Here is a 23,576-nt window from a genome sequence, read left to right on the forward strand (position 1 = left end):
ACCAGACCAATCTCAAACTAGCCTAGTGTATTTGTTCTACAAGTGGCCAAGCATATGCTTCCATAAGCTCATAAACATGATCTGAAGGTGATGGTCTTACCTTGTTATTTCAGCACTGGGTACCAAGAAGTGCGTTATTCCTGCATATGGAGTTCTGCAGCTATTAGCTGTTGTGGCTGAATGGAATTACTGATAATTAAATGCTTTATTTTATATTTAATTGACATTTCATTTGCTCATTAATTTTACTGAATGCCATAGAGCAGGTATGGGGAACCTGTGGTTCTCCAGGTGGTGTTAGACTCCAATTCCCATTATCTTTGACCATTGGCTATGCTGAGTGGGACTGATGGAATTTGGAGGGCTCCAAGATCCCCACCCATGCTCTATGGATACTAATTTGATCTAAGAAACTAGGCTCTCCCACCTTTAACAACCTAAAGGGTATTTGCCTTCTGCAATGTTGAAAAGAAACAGGTGCCATGCTTTGGTCCATGAACGCACACACAAGTACTCCTCTCATCGAGAGTCTCATGATGATTCTGATTTGCAGGAATGTGACCCCACCTAGCAGAGCTTCCCCTGTCGCTACAAAAGAAAGGAATGCTCTCCACATGCAGTGCTTTGTAGATGTAGACCAGATAAGGGAAACATTTGACACTGCAGATGTTGTACAACACCCATCACCCCTGGCCATGCTTGCTGAGGCTGATGGGAGTTGTAGTTCAGCAACATCTGCGGGGGTGGGGAGGTTTTCCCACACATGATTTAGACCTTCCCTCTCCTTCTGGGTATGGGATTCCCACAAGGAATCACTAGATCATTGACTTTGTCCAGTTTCTCCATGAAGTCATCATCTGAAAGTATGATCTATCCCTGGTCACTTGCAGTATATGACTTCAGCATGGCTTGGGCTAAAGTAATAGTAGATTTTAAACTAGGTGTGTGAACTAGCAAAAGTTAAACCTTTTTTATGTCTCAGTGATTCCAGTGGAAAGGTAAAGTGTGTGCTTACATTTTTCCCATTGAAATCAACAGGATTTTAAAATGCTAAATGTTGGCCTGAAAAGGCCTTATTTTTGCACTCGCTATGCATGTACCCTAGGGACGTGGGTGGCGCTGTGGGTTAAAGGACTTGCCGATCAGAAGGTCGGCAGTTCGAATCCCCACGATGGGGTGAGCTCCCGTTGCTCAGTTCCTGCTCCTGCCCACCTAGCAGTTTGAAAGAACGTCAAACTGCGAGTAGATAAATAGGTACTGCTCCGGCGGGAAGGTAAACGGTGTTTCCGTGTGCTGCTCTGGTTCATGGCCACATGACCCGGAAGCTGTATGCCGGCTCCCTCGGCCTATAGAGCAAGATGAGCACACAACTCCAGAGTCGGTCACGACTGGACCTAATGGCCAGGGGTCCCTTTATCTTTACCTTTATGCATGTACCCTAGTCAAGGCCAACCCTGTTAAACCCACATGACTTCATACACACCAGTGTGTTGACTTGAATTGATAATAGGTATCATACGGATGTTGATAAATCATGGGGTTAGTCACACATTAGAGTACAGTGGTACCTTGGTTGTCAAACGTAATCTGTTCCGGAAGACCGTTCGACTTCTGAAACATTCGACAACCAAGGTGCAAAGGGCCATCTGCAGTTTTCATTGAGAAAATTGAAAAAAGCCACGGAAGCCGTTTGACTTCTGAGGCGCATTCGAAAATGGAAGCAATTACTTCTGAGTTTTCGGCATTCAAAAACTGAAACGTTCGGCTTTTGAGACACTCAAAAACCAAGGTACCACTGTATTATCATTTCGGGCCCCAGTCCCACCTGAGCTTTCTGATTGAATAGCCTAATTCGTAATTCATAAACATGTCTTATTTCTTCATTCCTTCCCTCGCCCTATTTCTTCCAGGTACAGCAACAAGAAGCTGACTCTGACAACACAGTGCCAATCAGTGGTAATCTGGAACTATTTATAACAGAGCCTGTATTAGACGAGAGATTTGTTTTCAAATCTTCCCCTGTAAAAAGCCCTGCTTCAGAAAAGTCAGCTTCAGAAAAGGTCAGTGGCAAAAACGGATTTCCAACAGGCAGTGCAGTGCTGGAAAACTCTGCTGGTCTTTGTGTGTCCAATGGGACTCATAATGAGAGGGAGCTGTGCTGGGATCAAACTCTTCATCTCACAATCACGGATGATACAGCAAGCTGCAATGTGCCGCCTGGTGCACAAAGTCACCCCAGTGTCACTTCTAAGCAAGAAGGCTTATGTGACATTCTGACTCCTTTGTCTGTGCCCAATATACAGACGGAAAGAGCAAAGGCCTGTGGAGGGAAGCCCCATGAGTCTAACGATGTAAAAGCAGTCCATGATATTCCCTGTGCTCAATATCTGCCCAAAGTGGATTCCCAGGGAGCCTTGGAAGCTGCAGAACCTGAGGTCAGAGATGCTGATTTATCATCCATGCACGAGCAGTTACAGATGCTTCTTTATGAGGGAGAAGACTGGGGCTGTGACTTCACTTGCGCAAGCAGCAAAGTTGAGAGTTCAGCAGCTGGGACTGACGCTGCCAAGGAGGTTGAAGGGCTGAACATTGCGAGGGATGTAAGCACTAGGCAGCATGTGCCAGGAAATCTAACAGAAGATAATCAGCTTGTCACAGAATTGGCAGGAGTAATGAAAGTCCACACTGATTACTGCAGTGCGCTAAAAGGAGATGGAGCATGTAGCCGCACATCCACGGACAACAGCTCTTTTGCACTACCTGCAGAAACAGATGCCATGTGTCTGTGCTCTGCCTTTGGACACGAAACAGAAAAGCCATCTGTTCATCCATTAAGCAGCCATATCCAAAAGGAAAAGCCTGATCATAATAGATCTGCTCATATGTCTGCTTATCAGGAAGAAACAATTATGACTGATGGTGGCTTCCAGTCTTGTAGAGTAGAATCTCCATTCAAACTTACAGAAGCTCCAGGCGATCCTTTAGAACATGGCCAAGAAATGTTAAAAGGCCTACCTGCCAATTATCCCAGGCCATTGTCTTGTATTGAACAGATTGTTCATGGTACAGATGGCCCCAAAGCAAAGCAGGCTGACGAGATGCCTACTAAAGAGTCTCATGTTACACTGCGCCACTCGAGAATAAAAGAGTGTGCTAATCTTGCTGAGCTTTCACTGAAAGAGGATTCATCCAGTAATTTCTCTGGCAAAAATAATGATCAATTTGGAACTGAAGAACACTTTTCAATTACGGCGGTCGATAAAAGCGTTGCAGAGAAATTTCAGGAGAAAGGAACTGAGTCAGAAATGAAATCTCGAAGTGACAATAATTGTGATATTTATCATGTTTTGGGAGGCAATAATGGTAAAGATGTTCAAGCTGTATCTGATGCACAGAACCGCAGCTACCACACGGAAGAACATAGTTCAGTTTTAGCTACTGAGCCTAAAGCTGTTGAGGGCAATGAAAAAATAGAGGGGCACAAAGTAGAACCAGTTTTCACGGCATCATACAAAGTTAGATTCTACACTGAAGTTCTGTTAGAAATAAACAAGAACAATGAAAATGACATGAGTGAAGAAAATAGGGACTTTGGCACAAGCATAGAGCAAGCTGCCCTAGAATGCAAATATGTGATGCCACCATCAGATTCTCATCAAACAGTATCCGGAAAAAAATCTAGCATTACTGACCGTTTAGAGTTAGGATTGGATTTTGCATGTTCTCCATCGGAACATTGCAAGTCAGCAGCTTTAAACACTGTTCAGCCTTCAAGTATTATCAGAAATGAGTGTCACAGTACAGGTCAGGATAATCAAAATGCAAGCCATGTGGAAGGCAATTTAATCGTTTGTGCTCAGCATGAGATTCTACAGGAAAGCAAATGCGAAGGTTGTAGTACAAATGAACTAGTGTCAGGAAAGTTTGGTACAAATGTACCAGAGGCAGTTGAAAGCCTAAGGCAAACTGAGTCCATACAAGTCGGAATTAAGAAGGATAAGGATGAATATTGGCAGAATCAGTGTGAAAGGGTGGTGGAAAAAAGTAACACTCAAACAGTCCAGTGTGAGAGAGAAAGACAAATGTCTATTTCACATGATCCCGAGGAAACTGAAGTAGAACCTTATATGAGGAATCTAATCGATTCAGAACACACACATTCCTGGCACGAAAACAGTGAACTACAACAGGATGAGTACCAGCATGTAGGCAGAGAAAGTCAGACCAAAATAATCCCGTGTGAAAGGGGTGCCAGAGAAACTCAAAAGCCCACTGAATGTAACCTAGAGGAAGTGGAGCCTTACATGAGGGCACTTATTAATTCAGAACAGATGTATTCTTGGCATGATATTACAGACTTTGTGCATCCATTCGTGGTCCTTTCCGGTGAGCAAGCTGGTGTGTCTGAAGGGGGATTAGTGGGAGAGTGTGTAGTTCCATCTATAGGTCACAATCGAGCCACAGCATTCACGGATGGTGAGAGGCAAAGCCTAAATTCATCAGAGCATGCAATAGGGGCCTTAGTCAGCGTCTTGACTTGTGCCTCCAAGAACAGCCATCATTCTCAGGAACAGCTGCCCCAGGTCAAAATTCAGCCGTGCACTTCAGGAGCAACTGCAGGAGAAGGGAAGACGAAGTCGCAGGAATCCTCCAAACCCTGCAAGGCACCCTCGCATCACAGTAGCACCGAGGACGTGAAGCGTAAGCAAGAAACCGTAAAGAAGAAGATGGCACCAAAGGTACAAATTAAGAAGCCGCGCCTTGAAGCGAAGGAAAATGTTTGCAACCAGGCCAGCTGTGTCAAAAAAGTCTCAAAAACAGAGGCCGGGCCAACTCACAAGGAAGAGAAGAGGGAACAACGGAAACTGCCTTGCAAAAAAGACAGCAAAGGTATGTTTAGAAACTGATTTATTTTTTTAAATTGTCCTTACACATCAGCAGTCCTTGGGCAGAAATTCTCCTAGGCTCCAGACACAGGTCTTTCCTAACTTTGCTTTCTGAGTTGCTTTGTAGGTGGAGATGCCAGAGATCAGGGGTGCCAGCTCCAGGGGGGCAAGCCCTTGTTGGCCCCCTCAGTATTTTAGGGGTAGGGGCAAGGGTCTCCCAAGCAAGGAGGCAAAATGCGGAGCCTAGCACAGTGCGGATCCAGTGGCCAGCTGCTCCTCCTCCTGCCATGAAGGGGAAGGAGGGTCAAAGCAGACTCCTGCCAGTGGCAGCACCAGGAGGAGATGAAGGAGGAACTGCTGGCCATTGAAACTCCATCCTCGCTCTGCTCAGCTCCGCCCCTGGCTGCTCTTGATGTCCTGCGCCGGACGTGTGTGATGTCATGTGTGTGACATTGCCTCCCTAATCGGCCTCACAGGCTGGCACCTCTTCCCGAGATGGAACGTAGAAACTATTATATGTAAAGCATGAGCTGTACCACCGAGGTATGGGCTCTCCCCAATTCAATATTGTTTACCAGAAGAGAAGTGTTACTATCATCTGACATCTCAGTCCCATGAAATGGTTATTGTGACAAATCAGCTACTGCATACATGCTTAGTTTTCTCTACAAAACAGTGAGTCCTTACCCAATCAGTTAATAACTACCATCTCATGTGCCCTTCCTTTTATTAAATAAAATATAAAAAATGTGGTTTAGAATTAAATGAGGTGGATTGTTTTAAATCAAAGCACTCTGGTTTAATTGGATTGTGGACAGTGCAGCTTAATTAGACTCGGGGCTAGTGATAGTTTGGCACATGAACATATGTGTGAAACTGTGGCTCCCATCTTCAGGGCCAGGGTTAGGGAACCAGAAGCTCTCCAAGTACTGCTAGACTATGAATCCCATCATCCTTAATGACTGATCATGCTGGTTGGCACCTATGGGAATTGTTGTTGTACGCCATCCTAATATTTTAAAAGATTTTATAAATGGAAATAAATAAACACCTGGAAGCTCAGAGGTTACCCACCACTTTCTTAGAACATTTAAATAAACATTTATAATGAAATAAACAATATTATGGAAGAATATTAATTTGCTTGGATGTCCAGCTGCTTTTGAACTACAATTCCCATCATCCCTGACAACTGGTCTTGCTAGCTAGGGTTGATGGGACTTGCATTCCAAAAACAGCTGGAGGAAACGCTGCTCCAGGAAAAAGTGGAAAAGGTTGATTGATTTTTCATCAGAAAAGAAACCCCTAGCCCTAAGAGAAAGAGACAAAAAGAAATCTACATGGTTCACAGTCTACAAGGTGTATGCATCATTGTTATTTTTAAACTCTTACAATGAACTTACAGGAATGACATGTCAACAGACATGTAATGTCTAAATTGGTCCTGAGGTTTTACTATGTGTTTAAGCCACTCACTGAATTGTGTTTTACTTCAAGCACCAAAGCTGGTGAAGAAAATCCAAGCTGAACTGTTCCCTGACCGCTCTGGAAATATCAAATTATGCTGCCAGTTTAGTGAAATTCATGAAGACTCCACCATTACATGGACTAAAGACTCTAAGCTACTTGCCCAAGTTCACAGAAGGTAAGGAGAGCTACGCAATAAACATACATGCTTTTCAATGCCATTTGGATGGGTGGAGGAGAGTGTGCATGTTAGGGAGTGTGCTTATTTTGATGACCAAATCTCTGATGGTATCATGGGATGGAGAGAAATGACAGCTGCACCTAGTGAAGAGATATTGTAATAATGGATTACTGCAACGGGCCTCCACAGATTGTCTGGGTAACATAAATTCATTCATTCACTTCTTCTTCTTCTTTGGTGATCACTCGTAAGATTGTCATCCATAAACATGGTTTTAACAATGAGTCTGTAAGTGACTGTGGAGGCCCGTTATGGATCCACACGTCCTTCCACAGTGGGGACATTGGTTTCCGGGCAGGAGTTGATCATGGTGTGAATTTGCCAAGCATGCCTTCCTCTTAGCACGTTTCTCTCTTGCGTCCTGAGTTCAATTGTCCTCAAAGCCCATGACACCTTTGGTACAGGCTGAGCAACAAACAGCCTTGCCATGTGCACAGTTCTATAGGTACGGGAGTGCTGCTGTCAGGAAGAGGAGTTATTTGTATTTATATGCAGGCAGCAGTGCACATAAAGAGGAGTGGATGAGGACTGTGTGTGTGTGTGTGTGTGTGTGGATTATCTCTAAAATTTGTGGATACAATAAATTATTGTACCATAGAGCAGTTAGTCAGTAGAACCAATGAAAGAAGCAGGGCTTGATTGATTTAATCCTAAATGATTTCTGGATTCTAACACACATTCTAAGCATTGACAGAGCACATGGAACCAGTGGCAACAGAACTAACAAATTCAACAAGTACGGCACATGGCCTGTAATTTTATCAGGACAAGTTATTTGTGGTTTACTGTTGTAACAATTGTTTTCTCAAAATTTATCTTCTGTACCATGAAAATCAATAAAAGCAATATTAAAAAAAACCCCAAGTACTGCATCCTGTAGATATATTTGAAATGAACATTTATGGATTGTAGCTCCTATAAAAAAATCCTTTCCACATTTTGTAAACATATGAAACCTATGCTGTTTGAGTGGGTGGTATAGGTGAGTGTGGTACCCTACAGTTGTCAAGTGACTTCAGATGTGTACATGGAATTGGGTCATTCATGTGCATTTATTTACATGCTTGCTTGCTTTTAGGCCTGACTCAAATTTGGCACTCCATATTTGTTAGAAATGTTGCTAAGTATGAGATTCAGCAACTCATAGTGCTTGCCTTAAAATCAAGGCGAGTATTATGACTTCCATGTTCTTCCCCAGCTTGGATTTAAATCTGAGCTGAATAATAACTCCTTCCTAGCCACTTACTTTCCTACTGTTCCAGCAGCAATAACTAACAACAGTGGCCATATTTCCCTACATTCCAGTAATGGGGGTGGGGAACAAGAGGTAGAGGGGAAGGAAGACAAAGAGATCACACAAACCTCTGAAAAACTAAGCAGAAAACTAAGCAGAAACACAAACATTCCAATGTTAACATCTCTTCTAGTGCAGGAGATGACTTTCCAGTATCCCTGGCAATAGTTCAAGCTGGTAAAAAGGACCAAGGGCTGTATCACTGCTGCTTGAAGAATATGTATGGGAAAGCGTCTGCAGAATTTAACCTGACCTCCGAAGGTAAATTCTAACATATTGTTTCTTAAGACAAAGTACAATTAAAGGTGCTGTTTTACTGTCTAAACCTTGCCTGTGTTGTTCTTGTTCTCTCTGCAGTACTGGAACATCTTTCCAGTCTTCAGGATGTTGAAGGTAAGTCCATTTGGAATTCTTCCTGTTCACCTATGGAGAATCGTGCCAAGTCATAATCATACTGGGGCATATTCTGCATAGCTGTTACTAATTTGAGCCAGGGCTTGTTAGGACGCGGTGACAGAGATGGTTGTAATGTCTGCCCTGAAATATGTGAAGCAGTAATGTACAAGAAAGTCTGTCTAAGTATACATGAAGTGTCTTCCCATCAACACTGAGTCACCTTATTCTGAGCTCTGCTATGCTGATCGCATCAGCCACTCCTTGAGAGCCTAGCCCACTTTTTTTCTTGAAGAGGAACATTGTACCTAGGTTTCCCATCTTTATGGTTGCCTGGGTCTGCCTCACTCGCTTGGCGAAGGTTGCTGCTTTAGCTTGCAGGGTCAGAAAGCCCCACTGAAATTGAAGCAGCTGAAGTGGCCCCACAGGGACTCTGCTGAGAGAAAGGAACCATAACAATGAACTGTTTTGATACAAGCATTCCCGGTGCCCAAACATGTGGCCTTTGCAAAGTCTTGTGCTATGTAACACTACCCAAGGAGAAAGGCAAGGAATTAAGAGATGAGAAATACTTTCCCCATATGTTGCTATTTCTCTAATCGCACCAGCATGTGTTTTGCTTTGCCCGTGCTAAACATAGATAACACTTTTGCCAACAGGTTTCATCATTGCTGGACATATTGTGCTAGTCAGCTTTAGCTTCTTCAGTTTAGTAGATGGTTAGTTGTTCTGACTCTTCAAGAGCAGGATTGATCATTCCATCCCCTTTAAAAACAGTTGCATGGCTTTTCATTCATTACCTGCAAATGCATCTTTGTGTGCCTTTGCTATTGGAATTTGATACATGGATGGAATTGCTAAGAGGGGACACCCAGGTAGTCATAGAAATGGTAAAGAATGCAGGTCAGGATGGAAGGGTCTGTCAGCATTTGGAGGGCCATAAATTCCCTACTGAATTCCTGACCCCGAATACACAGCAATCGCATCACCACATGCCAGAAGGGTTAGCCTTCCCCGCAGCATGTTCAGGCTGCATTTCCAACAATGAAGATCCACGTAGGACCTGAAGCCTTGGATGTTTCCATGCATGATCACAGATGCTTTAAGCTCCACATCAACCTTCATCACAGAGTTTATTCCTCTTCTGCCCAAGTCTAAAGTTGTCATTTATTTATACTGAAAACATTACAGTGAATTAAAGTAAACAGGAAGAAAAGAAAAAGGTTACAATAACAAAATAGCAAAAGAATATAATTAAGGTTACAGAGCTATATACTGAAATATATATATGTAAATGGCTATACTTGTTGCTTCCCTAAAAAAAATACATCTAAAGTTGAAGAAAAGATGAAAAGGGTTCATTTGCTACATGAGCATCATAGAAAGAACTCTTCTCTTCGGATGCTGTCATATAGTGGTTGTTGATGTCATCACTGCACTGCCTGCAAGTCTATAGATATTGGGGTGGTTAAGCAGGTTATTCATATAAATTCTGGAACAGATTTAGGGGGTTCTACCCAATCATTGTTTGCTGTGGCATGTGGGTCATGTGACTGATTCACCATGAACATAATCTACCAGTTTTGCACACTGCCAAAATTACAGTACCTTAATGTGGATACCATGAGCAAGGCATGGCCAACAGGAGGAAGAGATATATGACAACCACGAATCTGTTGATAGTACGAATCAGCCTCAGAATCAGTACTAACAGTTTGCAGTACCTTGCAGTATATCAAAAACCACTACATAGTAACCCTCACTATCAGAAATGCTTTTCAAAAATTATGTGATGCTGCAGTATTAAGAAGGGCATGAAAAATCCCAGAAGCCCTCATACATTTCCCCCCGAGCCTTCTTTCTGTCTCCTTTGCTTCCTCTAGTTTGATTGCCCCCCCCCAGTTGATTTCTCTTTGGTGCGCATATGCATAAACTTTTTTACTTAGCAGAATGTAGTTTATTTGTTGAGGTCTTATGCATATTTATGTATTTGTAGGGTTGGAAGAGATTGAATTCTTAGAGCTTATGTTCAGGGAAGATTTCATCAATGATAGTTATTTCGGCAACAGCCTGCATGGGAGGATTATAACCGAAGAGCTGCATTTTGGGGAAGGAGTGCACCGAAAGGCTTTCCGAAGCAAAGTCATGCAAGGCTTAGTTCCCGTGTTCGGCCCCGGCCACCCCTGTGTTCTGAAAGTGCACAATGCCATTGCATATGGGACCAGGAACAACGATGAACTCATGAAAAAGAATTACAAATTGGCACTGCAGGTAAGTGCTTGCTGTACCCTTCTGTAATCAAGGCCTGTGGGGAAATCCAAACTTTTAAACTATAGCCATGGTTAACTGTGTTAATTGTTTCCTTTCTTGCCATGCCACTGGATTCTCTTTTATATAGGAATGTTATGTTCAGAACACGGCAAGAGAGTACGCCAAGATATATGCTGCGGAAACAAAACCTCTAGAGGGCTTTGGAGAGGTGCCTGAGTGAGTAACATTTAAAAAAAAATAAAATGTGTGTTGCAGCCGTAACAATGTTGTGATGGATGACATCCACACCTAGCGCCATGCATGCTGTTGGACACGAATGAGAATTAGAGTGAATCAGCCTCTCTTTCTTCTATTATTTCCTCTGCCTTGAATATTGGATTATGTAAGCCAGTGGTTTTCAACCAGTGTGCTGTGGCACCCTGGGGTGCCTTGAATGATAGTCAGGTGTGCCGCAGGCAATACTGGCCTCTGTCTTTCTTTCCTTCCTTCCCTCCCTCCCTCTGATGCCTTCTCGCATCTCTGCCTCCCAAAGGCTTCTGTGGCTGTTTGTTGCAGCAGCCCTGGCTACAAGCTCTGCAGGCAAATGGTGCCTCTGGGGCTGGTCAGGGGGTGCTGGCTACCAGGAGCTGAGGTGGCCTCGGAATAAGCAAGCAAGTGGGTGAGGGAGCCCAGCCAGCTAGTCCACCAGCCCTTGCTGTTGAAAATAGACAAGGGAGGGTGTTCAAAAAAGGATAAGAAGCTGCCAGCTTTGCAAGCAAGGGGTGACATAACTAGGTTCCTGGTCCCCACAGGGGTGCCACATTATAATGTAGTTGGTCAAGGGAGCCACAGCCTCAAAAAGGTTGAAAACCTCTGGTGAAATCTCTTCAGGGCAGGGGATTGTCCTCTTATCCTTTTTTCATCATGCACACAAGAAACAAACAATGGGTGGCATTCAACTAAATATTTATGCTAGCATAGTAATTAGCTCCAGTGCAATGGGTCTCCCCTCCCTCCCAATCCTCTACCTGTGTCACCCCCCAAATCTGCTCTGGAGGGTTGGTGGGGAGCTCCAGAACAGATGGGGGTGCATGGGGGGGTGAAGATTCAGTTGTACAAGAGAAAACTTTGCATCAGCAGAACATTCTCCTTAGTGCAAAGCTGAACACAACCCAATGTATCTGAAGCACTTTGAGCACTGAAATTGCTGTTAGTGCAAACTATTATAGTTATCATTATTATTATTTATTGTGGGGTGCCAGCTCAACACTTCACATTGGTAAGGAAACACCGTTTAAATGCTGTAATGGATGGCTGGACCAGCATGACCTCAGATCTTTTTCAAAGGATTTGCTGTTCCACTGTAGGATAGTCATATATAGCCACCTCCTGAAGTGATCGCTGAAATTCCTTCTTGTTCATGCATGACGTTGGGGATGAGTCTTACATATCCCTGAAATTTGTCATCTCTTTCAAGAGGATATAAGATACCTCCTTCAGATGCATCTGAATCATTTAAAAGTATCTTAGTGGGGGAGACACGTAATACATTGTGCAGGTTAACCTGAAATAAATTTGATAGGCACCTGCTGTGTGTGGCAGGACAGAGTCTCATAACACAAAGATGTGCTCTTCCAAGCCCACATTTGCAGCATGTTTGCACTTCTGTCTCAGCAGCAGCTACACTGACTTGGTCATGCCCACAGAATGTAAGATGGCAGGATCCCCAAGGATGTGCTTTATGGGGAGCTGGGTTCAGGTACCAGGCCTATTGACAGACCAACTCTGCATTATAAAGATGTCTGCAAATGTGGCGTGAAGACTGGCAGCAACAACCCTGCCCTGTAGTTCCTGGAAGCAGCAGTCAGGTTGTGTATCCACAGCAGCAGCCAGAGGAGAATGCTAGGACGAGCGCAGAGAGAAGAAATGCCACGGTGCATCTGGAACAGCAAAACCAGACGCCTTCACCTACCCCATCTGCAATAAAACATATCATTCCTGTATTGGTCTCCACCGACACAGCAGGCATTGTAACTCTCCCAACGGTTTCCTTTACCCTTGCATTCTTCCATTGTCTCTTGAGACAGACCGATGCCAACAATAATGCAAAGAAAGAGAGAGACAGTTTGTCCTGGTTGTGTGCATCAACCCTCTCTGTTCGGCAGGGCTGCTACTTCATTTCTAGATCTGCAGTAAAAAATATTGGTTCAAACAAGGTGAAAGTGCAGGGTTAAAAATAGAAGTCGCCTCTGGAAAATGTAAAGGGAAGATGCGAGCAGCACATCTGAGCACACTGTGCTGGGCCTGAGCTCTGGAGGCGATGATGGAATAGCTTTAGGGCTCTTATTTACACATCGCAACAGCTGTACTCATATCTATGAAGGATTTTCCAAGCGGAAACCCAGCTCACAAACGCTGCGGTAATTTGCTAAAGAATCCTGTTCCAGCACTTCCTAAAAATGTGTCCCTCCTGACCTCTCCAAACACTTTGCTTCCTTGAGTCTGTTTCTTTATTTTTTAAAATCAAAGTTATCACAGACTATCTTTCTGAAGCTGAAAACTATATGTTACAAAGAACTAGGGGTGGATGGAATGGCCTTTATCTAGTTCATTTCTGTTTTTCATGTGTTGACTGGTAAGTTCTGTTCCATTTCCATGCAGAGGTGTTTTTTTAAAGGGAACATCCACACAGATGTAGCTGTTTTAACTATAATCCTGATGTGGTCTCTCCCCCCCCATGCCCCTTTAGTGTTCCTTTTACACGTGTTGAAAATCTTACAGCAGTTCCCCCGGGAGTGACAGCATTTTATAATGTGCCATCGGTCTCAGAGAGAACATACAGAAAAAAATACAGCAGTCTGCATGGACTCGTGAGTGCAGCCTTAAGTGCTGCCTAGGATTATAATCTGTCATTGTCTTATTTATTGGTTTTCATTTTAGAATCATTCCTATTTTCCTTGTTCATCGGCCCAAGAACAACGTCCCTTATGCGACCGTGGAAGAGGAGCTAATTGGAGAATTCGTGAAATACTCCATCAGGGATGGAAAAGAAATAAACTTCCTGCGAAGAGACTCGGAAGCTGGCCAGAAATGCTGCACCTTTCAGCACTGGGTATATGAAAGAACCAGCGGCAGCTTGCTTGTAACAGACATGCAAGGTGAGCATCTCAACACTACATGTCCGTGTTTGATGGAAAGCTGATGGAAGTGTAGCAGCTGACAAGTGAGCGATGAAGTCCCTGGTTCAAGCCTCACTTCAGCCAGAGGTTCACTGGCTGACATCAGGCAAACCATTCATCTCACAGACAAAGCCCCGTCCCCATATCTGCGGTATCAGTAGTGCCATCCTCCCAACATTGGTGTCAATGGGAGAGTAGATTGGCAGTGGTTGCATAGCCACACTGGTGGGAGGGATAGATCTGCTCCACCAGTGTATCCATGCAGCTCAGACCTTGCGACTGCCCAGCCCTGTCCAAATAAGCTGCAGAAAGGCTGGTGTTGGGGAGGCCTCTCTGCAGCTCCACCCAACACCTGGGCTGCTACTGTGTAGTATGATGAAAATTAGGGGTGCACAAGCATAGAAGTGAATTCTTCCACCTTCAGGCATTCTTCCCAAAGCTTGAAATTCCATCTGGGTGTCAAAGAAGGGATAGAGCACTACATTCCTTTTTTGTTAGCCTGAAGCTACAAAGGAAGGAGCTTCCTCTGCTCTATGACCAGCACAGAAGCAGAGCAGGTTCCATTTGTGTGTGTTTTTTGTTTTGTTTTCTTGCTGTTCTGTATGGCAGGGAGGAGGCCCCCCTCAATAGCACTTAGAACAGTAACTAAGTTTAACCTGGAAGCTTCTATAAACGTCAGACATCATGTGACCCACGTGATTCGCAGCTTGGAAGTTTAGACAGCCCATCACGTTGGGAGTGGGAGTGGCCCAGGCTTTCAGGAATGTATATAAGCAGTTGCTTTGTCCCTGTTTCCCAGTTATATAGTTCAATAAAGGTTCTTGCTGTGTCCTGCCACCTACACTTCACCTTCCTGGTTGGGTTCACATGGAAGAACAAAGAGTTTGGTAACCCTCCCTCCCACAGTCTATTGTTGCAGTTGGTGCTCAGCTGGTTTTTCCTGTGACTCTTGCCCTGGGCCCAAGTTGGGTAGAGGTTTGTAAGCTGAAAGTGTGACTAACCCATGATCAGGTCACCCCTTCAGTAGCTGCTTCAGGCTGGATGCCTGCAGGTACAGTACATCACTGACTAAAGTAGAACTCCTGTCAAAAGATTTATGGATATTTCCTTTTCTCCAGCCTCCTCAAGGCTGCAGCGCTTTTTATTCAGAATGTGTTACCTTCTGTCAGAGGAAAGAAATGAATTATCTACCTGCTGTGGCAAGTATTCAGCTTCCACAATGGTGCTATATTCAACTAATATAACAAATGCAGCAAGAAATTCCTACATTTTTCCACTGCTGGTAACCGGTTTGAAAAGAGGATAGAAAGCATTATAGATTCTTTTTCAAAATAGAAATGTGCAGTGTTCATTTCAGCTCATCTGTTACTCTTCACAAGGTCTTATTGTTAGGTTCAGACTTTGGCACACAAGCTCAGCTAGGTGTACTCCCAAGGGAAACAAGCCCTGTGCCAGCACAGCAGAAGTTTTACTATTGCAGGCAGCAAGTGGGTTGTGCACAGTGGGCTGGGCTGAGAGCTCCTGCTTCAGTTCTTGACTGAGCTGCTCTCCTATGGCTACTGGCAGTGAATGGGCTGGCCTGGGAATGCCTGCACTCTCTCTTGTGTGCTCACAGAGCCCTTCTCACCCCTGGCACTGCTGAGTTGAAACTGCTGCCAGTGATTGGGCTTGGCTGGAACCACTTGCCCGCCCACATTCCCCCAACGTGCAATGACTGGTCCACATTCAACTGCAGTCCGTGTTGTGGCTGCTCTGAGATGGTTAAGTCCACAGTCTAAAATTACCTAACTGCATTACTGAGTGTGTCTTGTACCAGTCACATTTTGGCAAAAAAGAGGTTTCAGCAATGCAATGTTGGGACTGCATGATTTCAGTGCCTCTCTGCCTGTGAGCAGGCCTCACCCAGGTGCAATGGGCACAATGGCTTGCGACCAACCAAATCAGCACAGTCCAACTTTTCATACCAAGTGGGCCACCAGAGTACTTCAACATGGCAAATGCAGCCACACACTGCCTTGTCGTGTGAGGGTGGGGGAGCAAGGCCAAACTTTGATGCACATCCCCAGTCCATGTACTGCCTTCCCATAGCCAGCTAAGTGAGGTGCTGGGCTTTGGGAAGGAGATGGGGGGGTCCTATATCCCTCCCACCTTCCTCCCCAAGCTGGGAAAGTGCTAACTAGGCTTTGGAAAGGAAGAGGAAGGGCTCTAGGACCCTGTCAGAGCCCTCATGCTTCCTTCCCAAAGCCCAGTGCCTCCTTACCCAGCTTGAGAAGGCAGTGTGAGGGCTGTGTGTCTCAAATGTTGCTGAGGGCCGCGTGTGGCCCTCAAGCCACACATTGGACCACTCTGAACTAAATCATTCCATGCATGGGACAACTTCTGTGATCGCAACAGAAGGAGGTGAAGTTCTGTGGAGCTCACTTGGCCATAGTGATCATTGTGTGACCTTGGCCCGTTCCCTTGTGTCTTACCATAGCTGTCAACTTTTCCCTTTTCTTGCGAGGAATCCTATTCGGAATAAGGGAATTTCCCTTTAAAAAAGGGAAAAGTTGACATCTATGTGTCTTACCCTCATCTAGGTATCTCACACAAAAAGAGGAAGGCAGAGAACCATACACCCCAGTCGAATCTCCTTGGAGGAAGGGCAGAGTAAAAACGCAATAAATAAATAAATACTCAGCTGCATTCCACTCTGTGAGTTGTGATCTTTGCAGATTCAGGATCCCCATTGCAGATCTTTATTGGGACACCAGAACCAAACAAAGAGTGGAGGGTCGGATCCAAAAAGTCTGCCTGAACTGAGGCAGCTCATCAAGAGGCACAGTAGTGGGGCAAGAGGTGTAGATAAGCCCTAAGAGGAAGAGATGCTCCAGAGTAGACCTATATTCAGTGACAGTGCTGAATGAATAACCTGCCTTGGAGAAATGAAATATTTGTGATGGTATATACAGAGAGTATGATGGATAGCATCTGTAATCAGCAGCGAAGCCAATAAAAACTGCATTAATATATAAAGCTTTTCTATACCTGAAATACCCCTGTGTGATGCTGGCTTGCTGTTTTATTTTGTAGGTGTAGGAATGAAACTAACCGACGTTGGCATAGCAACACAGGCCAAAGGGTGAGTGAAGCAGCGCCATTTTTTAATGACCTGGTTTTTCCCCCCATTGTTGTTTCAGCCTTGTGATGTTGCAAACTTAATAGAGAAGGTTGCAGCACGCAGCATCCATTTTATGCCACAGCTCTTAAAAGCAAAATGCATTTCAGTAGGGCTTTCTTGCTGATTTCTTCTGGTGGATAAAATGTTAATGGAGCCTTCCTTTTGAAAAGGCTCATTGGTTTGCTTCTGGGAGAGGGAGTGATAAACACACTGCAGACACCCTTGGTTGTCCCCCACCCCCCATACAATATCATGTTCCACCTAACCCATCTGGGAACAAACCATCATTCTTCCTAACAGAGGGGTGTGTGTGTGTGTGTGTGTGTGTGTGTGTGTGTGTAGCAGCAGCCAAAGGATATAGTAGTATTATTTTGCTCAAATCCATTATCAGGGCTCACCAATGTAGAGCTCACAATATTAGAGTTAATATCAGTGCAGACCTCACTGGTACAGAATGCACAAACTCAGCTCTACTCACATACTTTATGCAGTTTTGCTGCGTTAGCCAGTACAGGGTGAATCAAGAGCTTCCTTGATAAAAGGGAAGCATTAAGGGGGAAGCGATGGGCAAAGGTAACAAACTATTAAACCAAGAAATGATCTGTTGGAATTCTATGAAAACAAATTGTGTGGGTGGGTTTTTTAAAAGACATTTTTATGAATTTAAACAAGAGTTGGCATGTTATGCTAAAGATTCAGAACCCAAGTTGCATGGGAAAATTCATTTCATCCTTTCCTTGCTTTGGTTACTCCTAAAAGACTTCATCAAAGTTTATGCATCTTCTATATGCTTCCAAGAGTCTGCTTAGGTTCAGCAATTTGCATACATGCAAATAGGGGACAAGATGTATTCAACATAAATTCTTCTAGATAAGAAAGGAGATAGGAAAGATATTTTTTAATGATCCATAGTGGCTATGAATATTTTCTTCAAGAAAAACTATCTGGGTGCGGGGAGAATAAAATAATGTACTAGGAAAGAAAAAGGAAATGTTTACATTGCTGGAAGGAAACTGAAACAATGATGTAATGCAGTCTACTCAGAATGGTCTGCTTTGTCTTTAAATACAAATTGCCCAGAGTACCATCTCATGCAAAACACCGAGAATCACGATGCTAATTTGCAAGTGAAAGCAGAGGTGGGTGGATAAGAAAATTCAACCCATCAACTAGTAGTTAGAAACCAGTAGCCCCCTGAAATGCAAAAACAACATGATTCCACAGAGGATCTTTCCATTTTCTTGCCTTCCTTCAACATGTACTTCTGCATTTTTTAAGAGAGTAATGGTGGACTAATGTGGTCTCTTGTTTGTTTGCTCGTTTGTTTATATATTTATTAGTGTTAGTTATTAGGATTTGTATTTATAGCTAGCTATTCATCAAATGGTCCCAGGGCAAGATACAAAAAGACATTTAAAATAAATAAAAAATGTGTAATTACAACCATAACATAAAAACCACAAAGCAACCAATTATCAGAATAACGTAACTGCATCAGTAACTACAGTACACAGTAACGGAGGAGAAGGGAAGATAGCCATTCAACCAGAGACTTGAGTCCTTTCTGATGGTAGTGCAACCTCTTCCTTATGAGAGGATTACTCACTTCATGCCAGGGCTGGGCCAAGACATTTTGGCACCTGAGCAAGCAACCAAATGCCCCCCAGTGAAGAAGGGGTGTGTGAAGATCTACATCAGGAACAAGGGTGTGTGGAGACCAACAGTGTTTCCTATTTGCTGAGAGGCCACTGCAGAGGCAGCATTGCGGGGGGCGGGGCTGGTGGGACGAGGACAGATCCATCCTCCAATGAGTGTCGCTGCCACCGTGGCCACAGCAGCACCAAGTGGTGCATTCCTTGGAAGCCAGATCTGCTGCCCCTGTGGATCCTGCCGCCTGAGGCAGTCGCCTCACCTTGTCTCATGGATGGGGCAGGTCTGCTTAATGCAGCAACTGTCCAAGACTTCAGGCAGAAGGCCTTCTCAGTCTCACTTACTGAGAGCCACAGCACTCTGCCTACCTGTGATTCCCAGCAACTGGTATTGTAACTAGGAGCCATTGGCAGGCTTTGTGTTCCAATTGAGGGTTGTGATATATTTCAATACTGTTGTGACATTTTGATTTCTTTTTGGCCAACTTAACTTTATTATGAAAATTAAGTACCGTATTTTTCCTTCTATAACACGCAGATTTTTTCTTCTAAAAAGGAAGGGGAAATGTCTGTGCGTGTTATAGAGCGAATGTGTGGTCCCTGGAGCCGAAAAATCATGCAAAAATCAAATCGCGGCGCTGCACGCTGCACGAAGAAACGAAACTTGAAAAGAGGAAGCGGCTGCTTTCCTGCATTCTGCCTCAGGGTCTTACTGCCCACCCTCCTCTGTTTCGTTGCTGTGTTTGCTGAAACGGAACAAAGAGCAGGGAAAGCCCCTCCCCTCCAGGCAAGCTCCGGTGCTGCTGGGGGAGAGGGAGAGAGAGGGGGGAAGGGAGAGAGAGAGGGGGAGGGGGAGGGAGAGAGAGAGGGGGGAGGGAGAGAGAGAGGGGGAGGGAGGGGGAGGGAGGGAGGGAGGGAGAGAGAGAGAGAGAGAGAGAGAGAGAGAGAGAGAGAGAGAGATGGCTGGCTTGGGTGGGGGGAAACTTTTGCCTTTCTTTCCTCCCTCCCGTTAAATTAAATCGCTCTCCTGCATTCTTAGCCAGCTGCTTCTCTGCACACCCCTCTAATGTCCCTTCTTTGTTTTTCCTTCGCTCCCCACTTAAAATGTGGTTACAAAGCATGGATCCTCAGGATCTTTGCATTGGGTCACCCCAAATTCACCATCAGATCACATAGCATGTCCATGGCTACAGCCTGCACCAAAAAAATCACGCACCCACTGTTGCCTGGGGCTGCAATGGTGCAAAAATGTGGTTAAAAAGCATGGATCCACAGGGATTCTCAGGATTTTGGCATTGGGTCACCCCAAATTCACCATCAGATCACATAGCATGTCCATGGCTACAGCCTGCCCCCCCAAAATCACGCACCCACTGTTGCCTGGGGCTGCAATGGTGCAAAAATGTGGTTAAAAAGCATGGATCCACAGGGATTCTCAGGATTTTGGCATTGGGTCACCCCAAATTCACCATCAGATCACATAGCATGTCCATGGCTACAGCCTGCCCCCTCAAAATCACGCACCCACTGTTGCCTGGGGCTGCAATGGTGCAAAATGTGGTTAAAAAGCATGGATCCACAGGAATTCTCAGGATTTTGGCATTGGGTCACCCCAAATTCACCATCAGAGCACATAGCATGTCCATGGCTACAGCCTGCCCCCCCAAAATCACGCACCCACTGTTGCCTGGGGCTGCAATGGTGCAAAAACGTGGTTACAAACCATGGATGCACAGGGATTCTCAGGATTTTTGCATTGGGTCAGCCCAAATTCACCATCAGATCACATGTCTGTGGCCACAGCATGAAGCACAAAAATGATACATCCACTGTTTCATTCAGAATGTTTTTTCCCTTGTTTTCCTCCTCTAAAAACGATGTGCGTGTTATGGTCAGGTGCGTGTTATAGAGCGAAAAATACGGTAGCTTATAAGCTGTTGGTGTTTTTTTTAAAAAAAAATAGTAAGTAAACAAGGAAATTGGAAGTTCTCTAAAAAAAAAAAAATCTTAATTCCTATCCCAGTGCATATTTTCCCCAGTATTGAATGTTTTTAATTCCTGCAGTCATTACCTTTTTTTCATCTGCCTTGTATTCTTGGTAGATTTTGAGTGAGGAGAAAACATACTCTAATGTCTTGATATAAGTTCGCAGGTTTATAAAATGCCATTAAGGCAAAGCACTTTGAATAATTCATGACCATTTATTTTCTTCCTTTTGACGATATACGTTTTTAATGAGCATACAATATGTGTTGCAGAAGTTCGCACTGATTAATATTCTGCACAATATTTCCTGCAATGGCCAAATCCCATTAATCTTTTCCTAAGACAGCGAAAAGAATTCTGGGAAGATACTACTTGACTGGGAAAGAATGCTGTTGGTTCTCAGCAATATTTTAGCCACAATTGTGTGTGTGTGTGTGTGTTTTAAAGAAAGTTTATGGCAGAATTCTTCACATCACAGGAATGCAAACTGTGTCCCAAACTGAACAGATGATGCATTCAAATTTAAACAGAGGGATTGCAAAAATACAAGTGAGATTTTGGCTTTGGCAAACTCCTCTGGTTTAAATATTATTTCCTATGTTGCATATATATAGCAATCAAAAACTACTACATGTTCATACAGTTGAACACCTTGCGAGTCGAATGTTTTGGCTCCTGAAGGCCACAAATCCGGAAGTGAGTGTTCCAGTTTGCGAACGTTCTTTGGAACCTGAACATCCAATGTGACTTCCGTGGCTCCCGATTGGCTGCAGGAACTTCCTGCAGCCAATCGGAAGCCGCACCTTGGTTTCCAAATGTTTTGGAAGTTGAATGGACTTCTGGAATGGATTCTGTTCGACCTCCGAGGTACCACTGTATATAAAAACATTTTTAATTCAATGCACATACTGACTAGGATAAAATTGTCTAAACCTTACTGGTGTATATCTTGCACTGTGTATAAAAGCAACATAGATACCTTCATTTTTAGAGTCCACTTGGGAGCTTGGCTGTGGACCCTCCTATGAGGTGCACCTATGTGGGGATTCTGACAATAAGCTCTGTGACACACCTCTGATTTCTAAATTGGTCTCAAGAGAAACAGACCTCCCTGAGGAGCTAAGTGTTATGCTAATTCACCTGTCCCAAATGAATACTGGATTTTGACGTTTACTGACTTGTGTGGAAAGAAGCTGTGGGGAATATCAGCCACAAGCACCCTTCTCTCCTAACCTATAAATTATCTCTCATATCATATTTAACAATGTCGAAGGAACCTACTATGCTGATGGTTCTCTCGCTGCTGGTAGCCCTTTGCAAACACCTCTTCTCCTGTCCCCGATGCCTTGAATAATGCTGGTGAGACAAATCCACAAATCCGTATATGAAAACACAACAGAAATTGAATGAAACCATTTTTTGAAGTAGCGATTTGCAAACCAAATAGCACCAAATTTGGTTGCAGATCTTGCAAGATGTGCTGGAGTTTTTTGATCAAACAGTTCCTTGCTTCAGCAGCTCTTGCAGGATGAAGTTGACTTTTAAAATAAAAAAACTGGGGCTATTTGATTACTGTGTAATACTCAGTCAGCCTCTAGCAAGTACAGTGTTGAGCTTCTGGGGTTGTATTTTCATTTTGTGGCATGTCTCTTAAGATTAAGAGCATGATACAGATGATGAGACTGTAGCCTTTGTTTATGCATCATGGCATGAACTTTGCAAAAGCCTGGCTTTTGGCCCATGCAGTCTCTCTCTTGATCCAGTCAACTGAGTCTGAATGATGGTGGGAAGGTGCTCATCTCTTGATTAGTGCAGGGTTGTACCTTGGGTTTGAGTCTGGGTTCTCCTGCATGTGAAACATGAACTTGTTCCACCTGGCTCCCCCTGCAACTCTTGTCCTCCTGGTGTCAGTGATTGAATCTTAGGGTTGTGGGAAGGCGAATGTCCTGTATGTCTGATACGTGGCTGAGAGGGTAGGCAACCACTCTGCTGAACTTGCAGTATAGAGTGTTTTGTCCAGGCATGCAAAAAGTGAGTGGGGGAGGTTAAACCTCGCATCTCCTGTTTCTAGACCAGAGCCACCAAAGGTAGCTGCTGATAATTGACATGTTTCTATGGCTGCCCTTGTTGCATGTCTTGGCCTTTCCTTTCGACTGCTTGTGAAAAAAGTATTTTCCTTCCTGAATGGCCCTTGAACTCTATTGCAAGAAGGACTATGTTGAGGGTGGGGAAGCATATGTGCTGGGGTGTGTGTGTGTGTGTGTGTTTATTATCCTATTATTGGCTCCCTCCTTGTGTGGGCAGGCATGTGGGCATCATTGCAAACACAGTTCCTGATTACTATTTATTAATTTGTGAATCACTTTCCCCATATGTCTCAATACTATTTATAAACACGCCATAAAATAAAGCTGCAAATACTGTTTAAAATAGTACACACACAAAAACACAGTTGAGGGTAGGTTAAAAAACAGAACAAAATGAAGACCTAAAACAGAGACCTTTTCACCCCACTAGCAAAGCTTGCCAAAGCAAAAACGTCTCAGCAAGGATGCTGTTCCACAGAATTGGTAGGCAGACACTGAGGGAGTTCTGTTGTTTTTATGCTTCTGTCTGTCTGTCTGTCTGTCTGTCTGTCTGTCTCTCTCTCTTTCTCTCTCTCTCTGTATTTTCTGGGTTGTGTCTTCTCCCCCTTCCATCCATTCCACTGACCAGGTGGAGGTGATGAGAGGCAGCTGTGGTAGGCCTCTGGCTGTTGCTCCTGAGTCCCACATCCTCTCATGGTGAACAGAGCTGCATATGTTACGCAACTCCCTGTCCTGGGGCCCTAACCCATCCCACTGGAGAACACTATCCTGTCTCCTGTCTTGAAATAAGAATTAACCTGCCAGACCAGTTGGCTTCTGAACATGGAATGAAGAGGAGGCACCATCTTGATCTTCACCTCAGGCAACACGGTGTCCTAGGATGGCCTTCCTGCTCGCATAGGAGCAGCATATACCTCCTCCTGGCCTGGTACCATTTGAGTAGTAGATTGCTCTGTTAATCCTTCTACTTGTGGTTTCCTCCCT

General features: G+C 44.2%; 1 protein-coding gene across 4 annotated transcripts in view; it reads left to right on the forward strand.

Moving 5' to 3' along the window:
• The window catches only part of ALPK2 (alpha kinase 2), a 65,665-nt gene that overhangs the window by 36,621 nt on the left and 5,468 nt on the right, over positions 1–23,576 (forward strand). For 2 of the 4 annotated variants that reach the window (XM_083702799.1, XM_083702798.1), the window contains 8 exons: positions 1,911–4,890; positions 6,384–6,531; positions 8,022–8,149; positions 8,246–8,281; positions 10,278–10,552; positions 10,680–10,768; positions 13,472–13,689; positions 16,783–16,831. In XM_083702799.1, coding sequence (XP_083558925.1) covers positions 1,911–4,890; positions 6,384–6,531; positions 8,022–8,149; positions 8,246–8,281; positions 10,278–10,552; positions 10,680–10,768; positions 13,472–13,689; positions 16,783–16,831 — 3,923 coding nt within the window. The remainder of the gene's footprint in view (positions 1–1,910; positions 4,891–6,383; positions 6,532–8,021; positions 8,150–8,245; positions 8,282–10,277; positions 10,553–10,679; positions 10,769–13,471; positions 13,690–16,782; positions 16,832–23,576) is intronic. The other 2 variants (XM_083702800.1, XM_083702801.1) reach the window with 1 other exon arrangement.

The sequence above is a fragment of the Podarcis gaigeae genome (genome assembly GCF_964106915.1).
Source record: "Podarcis gaigeae genome assembly, chromosome: 11".
Taxonomy (NCBI): Eukaryota; Metazoa; Chordata; class Lepidosauria; order Squamata; family Lacertidae; genus Podarcis; species Podarcis gaigeae.